We start from the raw sequence: 12,517 nt of genomic DNA, 5'->3' as shown, positions 1-12,517 counted from the left end.
ATGCTTGACACAATGGATGGACTGTGGTAAGAGCCCCCAATAAAAGGATTTTTTTTAAAAAAGACACACTATGGGCATCAAAGGGAGACAGCAGAAACCAGAATTGTATTGCCACTTATTGTACATCACCAACCCACTAGTGGCCCTGAAGAGAACAGACGAAGCACTGAGGTTGCTTGCAAACTCCCCTCGGCACTAAAAGATGCTATGCAAAATTCCGACTGTCCTGAGGTCAAGGCCATGAGATTGGCTTCAGACCAAGGTGGCGGTTGCTCATGGATGCCCCCTGCACACCCGCTATTCCTGGTTAGCAGACGCGGCCTCAGCACTCTCTGGGGAGTCTGTTCAGCTCAGGCCCCACCACAGACCTACTGACTCAGAACCTGCCCTTTAACAAGATGCCAGGTGAGACGCACAGGTGGTGCAGAGCAAACACAGCTCTCCCACGTCAGTGGTCTTCCCTCTGGCTGCTCTTGCCCCTGCCCCTGCCCCATACAGCAAGGGCTCCTTAGCACAGTCTGCCATTCTGAGGCCTCGAGGAGAGAGTTGGGCTGTGCCTTCCGAATGCAGCATCACTTACATCATAGCCGGTGATGGCGATCAGGTGCATGGAGTCATTGACAGCCTTGAGGATCCCCAGGATGGAACTCAGCGCCTCCTGCAGGTCCTCGGCCCCCTCACAGTTCTTGCTGTACTTCAGCATTTCCTGAGGGGTGGGGGACATGACAATGAAGACATGTTTCCACACCCAGCACTGAAAACCTTCCAGCTTGCCTGAACACCCCCTATGCCCCACCCCCCCCAAGCTTGCTACTCTTGTCCGGCTGCATGAACGCTTAGGCTATGATGTCAGCGTAGCCAACAGCCTTCTGGGAAATGCAGGCCCTGGCTGGTTCTAAAGATGGGGGATCAAGATCCTGAAGAATTTCTTGGGAAAATTCAAACAGAAGATGAACTATGGCTTTATCAGTATTCTTCTGAAAACAAAGGTGGAAGGGGTCCAGTTAAGGCAAAAGCAGACCAGACAAGAGCAAAGCTCATGGTCACGGTTTTTGTTTGGATACTGTAGTCCAGCGATTTATTTCATGTGACTCTTCTAGACAGAGTCTCTGTAACTCCCTCCAAATGACCTTTGTCCTGATGGGTCTGGGTAGAAGAAGGTGGGGGAAGACGCTGATAGGGTCCAGGGGTTCATAGGGTGACACTTGAAGCAGAGGCCTGGGGGGAAAAGCAGCCCAGGACCCAAAGGAGAGCACCGGAGGTCCTGTGGGCAGTTGGCAGATATAGCAATGGGCAGTGCTGAGGGCCAGACAGCAGATGAGCTGCGGTGACACAATGTATGAAGAGCCCTCTCTTCTGAATTTAGGTTTGAACAACAGGTGTCCCCTCTCTGGGTGGGGCTTCTTACCTTGAGTAATAATTGATACTTGGTGATTCTCTGAACAGGTTTCAGCAGGTAAGAATCCAAGCTCAGCTTGTGGTCCAATTTCTTCTGGCACTCCTACAACCAGGGAGACACCCTTTAGTTTAGAGCAGAGGCTCCCAACTTATTTGGCTTACCACCCGCTTTTCGGAGGAAAAAGAAAAAAATAAGACTTGGTGCCCACTCCACCATCCACCCCCGGCAATGGAAACCCTTTGTCCTACAGCCCAGAACTGAGGATAAAGCATAGATGTGTGTGTTTGCAGCCCCTACTGGACTGTTCCAGTGTCCCACCCCACTCCATCCCAGGGGGCAACACTGGCTTAGACCATTTTCACTGCGCTTCATGGACCAGGGACTGGGCTCCCATGCTGAAGACCGTTTACACGCATACCTGGAAAAAGGGGCAGTCGGAGCACTGCCGCCAGAGGCTCTCGGACCGGGGCTTGTTCTGACAGTACTTCTCATAAATCTGAAAATCTTCCATCTGGATGGAGACAGAAGGGACAGGCGCCCGCCTTGTTACAGGATGTCTCGGGAGGTGACGCCGCTTGCCAGCTGCCTTTGCAGAGCACTGGCGCTGTGGTGGGGCTCTCCCGGTTTCTGAGGAGAGGCAGCCCCAGCCGCCCCTGGCACAGAACCTTAGATCGGATGCTGGTAGAGTGGTCATGGGGTTCTGCCCCGTAAGAATTACTCCACAGGTGTGTCTAGTAAAGGCTCAGCTACAGCTTCCGTTTCTTGTTACTGTTATTATTTAGTGTAGGGGATAAGGGATGAGCAGGTGGTGCTCGGGACATTTTCTGGGCAGTGACACTGTGTGTGACACGATGCCTCTGCCAATACCCCGGAGGGCTGTGCCATGCCAAAGGGACTGCCTGTGGTACAGCGCGTCCCACCGTGCCGCAGAGACAGCCCTGGCTGCTGGAGGCTTGAGCACCTGGGAAGAAAGGCCTGCTGCCGTAAGTGAGAAAACCCTGAAAGCCCCCCGGGGCACCGGGGGTGAGGGGTGGGGGTGGAGCTGGGGCTTCACCAGACCCGCTGGCAATCGCCTCTGTGGTCAGCTAATACTAATGGCTCAGTGTCGGTTCATGAGTGAATAGCCAACAACAGACCTGGGAAGGCGAGGCATTAGTGACAGGCTTGAGTGTGTGCAGGGCAGAGGGGGATGGCCTTCTACAGGATATTTCTGTAAAATGAAAACAGCTCCCATAAAAGAAAAAAAGTGAAGTCTCTTTAACATAAACTACACTGCCAGGTTCTTCCCTGGCCCTGGGTAAAGGCCGTGGGGTATTTGCCAAGCCTAAGCCTTCTGTGGGAACATAACATGACTGCTCATTGTGTTCCCGGGGCAGACGATATGGCTCTCGGGGCTGCACCTTTCACTGGGCTCATTTCTGGGCCAGGACAGCAGGAAGTGGCTCCCTTCCTGGCAGTGCCCACTGCAGTTCCCAAGCAAGGCGTGGTCACCCCCGTTTATTACAGAAAGCTCTGGGCCGCTGGACTGTGGCTCCTGGCTGAGAAGTGGACATGAGAATAGAACACGGGACTTGTGGCTGACTGGGGACAAACCATGGTCCAGCTCAGCAAACTACGCAGGCCTTAAGGAAACATGGAATAGTGTGCAGCTTGCCTATTGCCTCAGCCCAGGGTCCTGTCTTGAGCTCTGCTTTCCATCCCTGTCCAACCTCCAGTCGGACGGCCATCACACATACACACTGTCAGGCAAGCTCGGTGGTAATGCCTACCAGCAGTTCATTTCCCAAGTCTACTCTAGTCCTCTGATCTCTCGTTATGAGAGATGAGCTCACAGGAATAACTCACTGCCATTGAGTCGATGCCGACTCACAGTGACCTTACAGGCCAGGGTAGAACTGCCCTGTGAGTTTTCAAGACTGTAACTCTTAATGGGAGTAAAAAAGGCTTGTCTTCTCCCGAGGAGCACCTGGGTGTTTTGAACTGCTAACCCTGCAATTAGCAGCTCAATGCATAACCACTACGCCACTAGGGTTCCCTCACAGGAATAGGAGACTGGTGAAAAGTACATGCAACCCCAACACAACTTTGTAAAGAAAAGATTTCCAGAGGCTATCCTATAGCATCAGGTTAGTCATTTCCAAACTCGTGGGCCATCAAGATGCCCTGGCATGATTCTTAAAACTCAGGCTTGCCCTAGAGCAGCAGTTCTCAACCTGTGGGTCACGACCCCTTTGGGGGTCGAACGACCCTTTCACAGGGTTCGCCCAATTCATAACAGTAGCAAAACTACAGTTATGAAGTATCAATGAAAATGATCTTATGGTTGGGGTCACCACCACATGAGGAACTGTATTAAAGGGTTGCGGCATTAGGAAGGTGCAGAAGCACTGCCCTAGAGACTCGGCTTCATGCTGGGAGGGAGGTCAGAAGATCTGCTTTTCTAATAGGGTCCCAAGAAACACTGACACTGGAGCTGGGCGCCCCACACTGAGAACCACAGACCTCTGGAGTGATTCTCCCCACTCTGACTCTCACTAGCACTGGGAACCACCGATTTATGGAGTGATTCTCCCTGCTTTGATTCTCAGTAGCATTGGGAAATGCATGAATGGCCATGAGCAATCAAAACAAAAATAGCACCTTTTCTTTAATCTTCCTTGCTACCTGGCTTCTTGATACCAATTTATTATTAAGAATGCCAGTCTCTTGCTGTTTATTTCAGGAAAGTTGCTTGGTTGTTCCACTAACCCACTGCCATCAAGCTCATTTGGACCCAGTGGGACCTCCATGCCACAGAGTCCATTCAGACTAATAGGGTTTCTGAGGCTGTAAATCTTTATGCCAGCAGAATCCCATTTCTCTCGGGGAGTGGCTGGTGGGTTTGAACCACTGACCTTGCTGTTAACAAGTAGTTAGAGAATTAAGTGTTAACCTGAAGATGTAAACGTGAAGGGGTGGAGTTTAGCCTGTCAATCTGGCCATAGCCTGTTGACCTCATTTGGAGGTGCCCCCGAGATAAATGGCTGTCTGGGGGTGGGCCTCTCTCTGCCTTCACCTTCCTGCTGCGAGCCACGCTGAGACCTGCAAGAGCCCTGTGCCATGTCCACCACCACTGGATCCACAAGAGGTTTCACCCACCGGCCTCTGATTTTCCTGTATTCTGCATCAGTGCATGTGGCTGCGTGAATCTGAGGAGATTTATGGGCTAGTATCTGACTTATGAACTAGTATTGGACTTAGAGACTTGATCTGAACTGGGCTGGGATGTTTTCTTGACATGCAATTACTCTTTGAAACAAAGCTCTTTCTTATACATATTTGAGTCTCTGGATTTGTTTCTCTAGTCAACCCGGCCTAACACAGGCACCCAATAACAATAAGTGTTTTCACAAGCCTCTTCTTTGTTCTTTCCAACAATCCTCAGAAGGCAGCAGGAAATCTACTGTTTTAAAGAGGGGTCAACAGTGTGACAAAAAGTTCAGCTTTTTGCAAACCTGCAATCCAAACTTGACACTCTAAAATTTTAGCATACATGGAATCCTTGTGTCATATATATATCTGCACACATATATATGACACAAGGATTTTATATATATGCATATATACATACATACATATACATACATACATATATGTGTGTATATATATATATATATTTATATTTGAGTTGGTTATTGAGCTTAAAAAGAAAACAAGCTGTCATTTTTTGGCATTACCAAAAAGTCATCCCAGCCAAATGAGAAACATTTGCACCTTGTAATTTCAGTTGGTTAGAATGGAAACTGTCACAGAATTTAATGTCAATATTACTTAACAATTTTAGGGACAATGGCATGAGAATATAGACATTAAAAATAAAATACATACCCTTTCTAGAAAACACCTTCCAACCAGTTCTGGGCAGTCGATATAATTTTCTAGTTCTCTCAGGAATATTCTAGGCAAAGAAAATGTTTGTAGTTATAGGAAAACCAACCTGAATAACGTGCCACCTATAATAAGAGATGAGTAAGCATTTGCTAGAAGACTGATAGTCTGTAGCTTTTGTGGCCACAACCAGCTTTCAGAAAGCAGCAGTCCCCTCGTGCCCACCCCTCCACCTCCCTGGAGATCATGATTCTAATGAAACTCTCAGGCAAACAAATTCCAAAGCCAATCTGGATTTCCCGCTACGCTCTGGGCGTATGGAGTTCACACCAAACTTGAAGAGAGCCCTGCAGCACAAACATAGGATAAGGAAGTACGTGAAATCATGGGCACCGGCAGGGGGTGGGACCATCCGGCCCTCAGGCCAAAGACCACCCTTGGAATCCCCCGTTCCAGCGAACATCATAGGCCTCACCACAGAGCAGTTCCACCATCGCATTAGGAGTGGGGTAATTAGATGTTTGCCTAATATGTGGCCCTCGTATGCAAATGGGCCTCATAGCCATGCACGGCATGGGCTGTCAGAGAGAAGCACGTGGGGTTCCTAAACTTGTTTGGCCTACTTTTCAGGAACAACAACAACAAAGTTACTCATTGCCCCCATGGAAATAAAAGAAGCTTTGTACGTTAGCCCTTCCAAACGAATAAACTCACTACTCAAGTCCGTTCTGACTCAGAGTCTATAGGCTAGAGGGAGGGAACAGCCCCTGTGAGCTCCTCGCCTGTCAATCTTGAGATAGAAAGCCTCATCTCTCTCCTGCGAAGCAGCTAGTGGTTTCAAACTTCTGACCTTATGGTTAGCAGCTCAACACACAACCAGTACACCACCAGGAGTCCTCCCTAGGAAGATGACAGTCCAGGAGACCCTATAGGCGGTCACTCTGGGTTTGCTGTGAGTCCACTCAACCGCACCCGACAACAGCGCTGCATCTTACAGCCACTAGGGGGCCTCTGCACTCTGGGTCTTCAGTCAAGTCCCCAGTGCTGGGAGCCAAGAGGATGCTATGGGAACAGGGTAGCTGCTCATTTCAACACCCAAGGTTCTTTGCACCCTCTGTGGGAAGAGAGGGAGGCCTGGGCCTGGGCTCAACTGATGATGTGCCGCTTCCCTCCTAAACGGGTGGGGTGAGGGGTGAGGGTGGAGTGCAAGCCGGCAGAGTGAGAAACATGTGAGGAAAGAGCAGTCTCAAGTGCCCTGGAAGTATCCAGAAGAGGGTGGGGAGCCGATTCCCACAGTGAGCTGGGCTCTGTGACCCCAAGGTGGGGCGCGCTGCGTCCTCCGGACAGCAGCGCTAGCGTGTGGCATGACTTCACTTCCCGCAGCTGGCTTGCTTTCTAGGAGGCAAAGCCACCTGCTGAACCTGGCTCTGTTTCCCTGTGTGCGCTGCGTAGTGCTCTCCCGTGAGTCCCATGCACATGCCGTATGAGAGGAAGCAATACAATCACTCAGATGAGCACAGCCCAAGCAGCCCCAGAAGGCAAAAAGCCCAGAACTGTTATCAGAAGACACAAACCACTCCCACCCTCTTCTTCTTGCTCTCGGGAGGGGGGCATGGGGAAGAAAGGGGCGCTGCCGTCTCGGACAAGCCTGGACTGGGGACTGCCAAGGGCCCTGCGAAGTGGCCCAGCAGTCATTGCCTGTCCACAGTGCCAAATGTACACATTTCAGGGCCAGACTACTTTCTGCTTACCCAGCAGGCCAGGAAGAAGACACCACGGTGCAGGCCTGGCCCTCTTTCCTTGCACTGACAAGGCAGAGGTGCACTTAAGGTATGGCACGGTCCCAGCTCTGCCCTGGGGAGGATGCAGGCTGAGCGCGAGGCTCATTTATACTTGAGCTAGTTCCGGGCATGAGTCAGCAAGGCAGGGCTGCACTGCAGCACTCCAGCAAGGTCCTCTGGAAATGCCACACTTAGACTCCGTTACTTGTGTCCATAGCTTTCCTGCGGGGTCACTATGCACTTAGGGAGGAAGGCGAGGAGAGCCACCAGCACAGCCCAAGGATCCGTGTTTTCGTTCCAGCTCCTTGGAGGCAGCCTGCTTTTAAAGCAAGCGAGATCGCTGAGAGAGAGTGTGTGTGTGTAGCCGAAGGGCCCCCTCACCTGTTATGAAAGTGATAGATCTCCTCCATATTTCCAAACAAGACATCTTTCTTCTTCTGAAGGCTGGCTGAAATAAGATGCATCATTAAGGGGTTCTCCATCTCTGCAGCATAGCCCTGTGAAAGCAGAAAAGAGGTCAGGCCAGTCAGGGTGCAGTACAGCACTGATGAAACACACAACTTTCCTCCAGTTCTTTAATGCTTATCCCCTGCCCCACTATCATGACCTTACACATCCTGCTAGACCAGTACAGATTAAGAGCTGGAAACACAGGGAATCCAGGACAGATAATCCCTTGAGGGCCAATATTGAGAGTAGCCATACCAGAAGGGGAAGGGGAAGGTGGGGGGAGAAAGGAGGAACCAATCACAACGATCTACCTATAACCCCCTTCCAGGGGGATGGACGACAGAAAAGTGGGTGAAGGGAGACAGCAGTCAGTGTAAGACATGAAAAAATAGTAATTTATACATTATCAAGGGTTCATAAGAGGGAAGGGGAGGGAGGAGAAAATGAGGATCTGATACCAAGGACTCAAGTAGAAAGAAAATGTTTTGAAAATGTTGATGGCAACAAATGTACCAATGTGCTTGACTCAATGGATGGATGGATGGATGGATGGACTGTGGTAAGAGTTGTATGAGCCCCCAATAAAATGATTAAAAAAAAGGGGTCAGGCCAGGGAATTCTGAACTGCAGCTGGCACGGAGACACAGGCCACGTGACACTGAGCCCATCGGCCCTGCAGCAGGAGCCTGGCTCTGTGGTGATTGGAGCAGGGTTGGAGCAGCATGGGTGGCGCAAATGGTTAACGTGCTCACTGCTAAATGCCAGACCGGGGCTCTGTGTTCACCCAGAGAGAGGCATCTTGGGAGAAACGCCTGGTGACCTACTTGGGATAAGGCAGACATTGTAAACCCTACGGAGCATGACTCACAGCGTCGGCTAGCGGGGTTGGATTAGCTATCTCAGCTTTTCAGAAGCGAATCCACTTCATGCGCAGACCATCTCTCAGATGGTTGGCAAAACAAGCATCCATCGCTTCCGGGTGGATCCCCAACAACCTTGCTTTCTGTTTTCTCCCTTTTTAACTTTTCAAAAAACTGGCAACCCTATAGGACAAGGTAGAGCTGCCCCTGTGGATTTCCGAGGTTGTACTTCTTTATGGGAGCTGAAAGCCTCATCTTTCTCCCGAGGAGTGGCTGGTGGCTTCTGACTGCTGACCTTCTAACCATAGCCCCGCAAGTAACCACGGACCCCATGTGTCTGTCTCCACCACTGCTTACAGATGTACTCACCCAGGTGCCCACACCCAGCTCAAGAGACAGCGTTGCCATCATCCAGAAGGCTCCTTTGTGCCCCACCTACCCTGCCTTGACCCCAGTGATCAAACCAGCACATAGGTAAGCCCCGTGCTGATTTATTCACCCTTGAATTATTTATGCTTGTTCTGAAACCTCGTCCACATGGAAATGAACAGCATGCATTTTGGGGGCGGGGGAGTGTTTTATTCCTTATTACCCTTGTTAGGTCCATCCAATGGTCACATAAGCAGTGACCCCTCTCCTTGTTGCACAGCAGAGGTGGGGAGCCTGTTCTCTATTTGGATATGCATGACATCATCGGTGGGGCACACCGGTTAAACATTTCACGAACTCACCCCTAATGTGATGGCGGGAGCTGCTTCTCTTTGGTCGGGGGTGTGATGTTAGCGGGGTGATGACTGTGCGGGTGTGGTACAGCCCACCCTTGCTGCACAGCATGGTCCACGGACACAAAGGCAGGGAGTGAGCTACAGTTTGGGGCCATATGAAAACAGCTGCTTAGAATGTTCTTTCACCACAGTCTGGTGATCAGAAGCACTTGTTTCCGAGCAGGAACTTGGAAACTGAACAGACACAGGGCTTAAATGAGAGCCCAGCCCACAGAGTGGCTGCCACCCGTGCCCGGGGCTCACCTCAAGGACGCACAGGAGCTCTTCCACATACGCCCGCTCTGTTTCCAGGAGCTCATTCATCACATGCCTGTGGTGCACAAGGAGGGCAAAGGCAGTGTTAGCGCCAGACAGGACGGCAGCTGCAGCGTGTTCCAAACTCTTATATGTGGACCAGGAAACCGAGGGGCCAAAAAGTGGGTAACTTGCCCAAGGCACACAGAGGTTGGGGACAAGGCTAAGAGCATGGCTTGGACTCCCTCGGTGACCCTTCCCTTAGCCAGGGGTCCTTAAACTACGCCCGTGGGCCACATGTGGCCCACCGAGGATATTTATCCAGGCCGCTGGGTGTTTTTGCCCCGTTTTGTTTTTAACTTCAAAATAAGATATGTGCAGTGTGTATAGGAATTTGTTAATAGTTTTTTTTTTTTTTTTAAACTATAGTCTGGCCCACCAACGGGTCTGAGGGAGAGTGAACTGGCCCCGTTTCAACAGTTTGAAGACCCCTGGTGTAGGCTGTCACGAGCCCCTTACGAGTATGGCTAACTTTCCTTCGTGTCCCCAGGCCCAGCAGACAGTCTAGAATCTCTCGGGCTGCCGTTTGAGGGTTTCCAAGAGCATATCCCATAATCCAGCTTCTAGATTTTTAGTTCCATCATGTCCCACCGAACAAAATTAGCCCCGGTCCTTCATGTATACGTCATGCTCCCCTCTCTTAAAAATCACACGTCCCCAGCATCCCCTCCCTCAAGGCTCAAGTCTGTCCTTCTTAAGCTTCTCCAAGTCTCTCGTCAGGAAGAACCATTGCTCCCCTTCGGCTCCCAGGCATCTCCTGGGCCATTTACCACTTGTCCCGGTGGTGGGGTGGGGGTGGGGGCGGATTTCTTGTCTCATGTACTTGAGACCAAGGCTGTGACTTGCAATGAGGACCATGATAAAGTTGTCTGTCTTAGTACACATAAAAATTGGGGCAGAGACCACTGAGAATGGTCAATTCTAAAACAATTCGGTATCTGATGAGACCCTGAAGGAGCCCCGGTGGCATCATGGGTGTGTGCCTGTTAAGCAGAAAGTTGGTGATGGAACTCAGTGGCTGCAGGTTAAGGTGTTGTGCCAACTCGGCTGGGCCAGGATTCCCAGTGGCTTGGCAGTTAAGACCTAGTAATCCCTCATGATGAAATCTCACATAAAGGGGATTCCCTGCATAACATGATCTATGAGTACGAAAGGACGCTTCCTCAGGGGTGCGGGTGATTCCAATATAAATGGATGCTCTGGAAAAGTTTGCTTCTTTTTGCTGAGTCTGGATCATGCCTCTAGCTCATCCTCTGACCTCTGGCTCTTTGTCCTATGTCAACAACCTGCCGATGTTGGGTTTATCGGTCCATGCAGTTATTTGAGTCAAGAGAAGCCTCCATCCGGACATCTGACCCTTGGACTTGGAACTTGCCCACAACTGTGTGAGCCAGTTCTTAGATAGATGTAGATGTTGATATCAATCTATCTACCTATCTATCTAAAGCTTCACTAGTCTAACGTCTCGAGAGAAACCGGCCTAACATAAATGGGAGAAAGATATGGCAGCCTGCTTCCAAAAGCCGCCAGCCTTGGAAACCCTACAGGGCAATTCTACTCCATCCTGTGGAGCTGCTACGAGTCAGAATCCACAGCAATGAGTTTTTCATGTTGGGGATGGAGATGCTCAGGCATGTGGTTCAAATTCAAATCAGGCAGCAAGGGAAGAAGGAACCCTATGAAGGTCTCTCTGCTTCACAAACCAGGCGGGCATAAAAGAGAATCTCTTCATCTTCTCTGCGGGCCTCTGGGCTTGCTTTCCGACAGTCTTCATTTTGGTTCGCTTTTGTCAGAAGCCAGAAGCGATAGGACCCAGCCTGCACCCTCAGTTTATTCGAATTCCAGATCCTGATCTGTTCTTGAACCCTGGAGGCACAGGCAGGGCTTCTTGGGAGACAGTTCAGAAAAGGGAAAGAAACCTGCTGTGTGGTCCTTCGTTCCCCACCAAGGGGCCGATTCTGACTCAGAGTGACCAGAACGGCCTCTCTGGGCAGTTCCTAGGCTGTAAGTCTTTATGGGATTAGGAAGCCTGTCTTTCTCCTGCAGCGTGGCTGGCGGGTTTGAATCGCTGACCTTGTAATTAGCAGCCCAATGCATAATCCACTATGCTACTGCTGTGAAAGGACTTTGAATAACTTTCTTCACTCTTACTTTTGGGGTTCTGATGTTCAAAGGGGAAACTTGGGTCCAAGTTATATTGGCTGGCATGTATAATGTGGATCTTAAAAACAGAAACAGCCCGAGAGTGGCTTCCAGGCCGAGTTGGGCATGCATGCCAGTTAGCACCCGGTGTGCACGGTTACCCTCGGGCCCTGCTGCTGCTGGGCATGGGGAAATGGTGCCACCCATGTCTCTAATGGGTTCTTGGCTTCTTTTCTGTTCTACACTTGTGATTTCATTTCCTGGTCTGGGGCCTGTCTTTCATAAAGGTGGATATTGTCCTGTCTCCTGGGTAGGTCTGGAGCCCAGTCACTCGGCGGAGCCGGAAGGAACAACCAGACCCACCTTCGCAAGACGGCCAGGCTCTCTTCTTCACCCCCCGTGGAGCTGCTCCTGGCCTGTTGGCCCTCGCTCATTTCGCTCTGATGAAGAGAGAGAGAGAAAATGGAGTGAGTCAAGTTTCACCACACAAGAAGGACCAGCCTGGCTGCTGCTTGCCGGAGAACCCAGAGCCCATTCTTATCTCCCTTCTGGGAAGCAGATGCGAGGCCCTGCTGAGGGTTCTGTTTGGAGGCGATGCTGGGCAGCGTGGGGCCGGGAGTGGGAAGGTGGGCAGGCGCTCGCTCTCGGGCTGGCAGGTAGTTCTTGGCAGGAGCTCTGAGGGCGATGGCGGGGGTCAGTGGTGGAGGAGAAGCCAGCACACCCTCACCTTGGCTCGCCTGTAGTTCCCCCTCCGGAGAACATTGCCTTCAGAATTGGAAGCGTTCTCGGAACCTCTCCGGATCCCTAGTTGGGAAAGAAGTAGAAATGCACGTATATAACTTTGCATTTCACCACCTGGAGAGGTCAAAAAGCACGTCGGGTGTATCCGGACTGTTGCTGCCCTTGTTGTGGTAAGTCCTGTTTTTCAGACTTTCTCGG

General features: G+C 50.9%; 1 protein-coding gene across 4 annotated transcripts in view; it reads right to left on the bottom strand.

The window, feature by feature from the left end:
* MCF2L (MCF.2 cell line derived transforming sequence like) overlaps nt 1-12,517 on the bottom strand; it is a 98,986-nt gene that overhangs the window by 21,832 nt on the left and 64,637 nt on the right. For all 4 annotated transcript variants that reach the window (XM_045283987.1, XM_045283989.1, XM_045283986.1 and 1 more), the window contains exons 12-19: nt 12,306-12,382; nt 11,942-12,018; nt 9,386-9,452; nt 7,429-7,544; nt 5,267-5,336; nt 1,818-1,910; nt 1,409-1,501; nt 581-706 (exon numbers count right to left, since the gene is read on the bottom strand). In XM_045283987.1, coding sequence (XP_045139922.1) covers nt 581-706; nt 1,409-1,501; nt 1,818-1,910; nt 5,267-5,336; nt 7,429-7,544; nt 9,386-9,452; nt 11,942-12,018; nt 12,306-12,382 — 719 coding nt within the window. The remainder of the gene's footprint in view (nt 1-580; nt 707-1,408; nt 1,502-1,817; nt 1,911-5,266; nt 5,337-7,428; nt 7,545-9,385; nt 9,453-11,941; nt 12,019-12,305; nt 12,383-12,517) is intronic.

Source organism: Echinops telfairi, unplaced genomic scaffold (assembly GCF_000313985.2).
Source record: "Echinops telfairi isolate 266 unplaced genomic scaffold, ASM31398v2 ScPeMD7_7467;HRSCAF=8505_1, whole genome shotgun sequence".
Classification (NCBI taxonomy): Eukaryota; Metazoa; Chordata; class Mammalia; order Afrosoricida; family Tenrecidae; genus Echinops; species Echinops telfairi.
The sequence above is the reverse complement of the archived record's forward strand: the minus strand, read 5'-3'. Positions and strand labels throughout refer to the sequence as shown.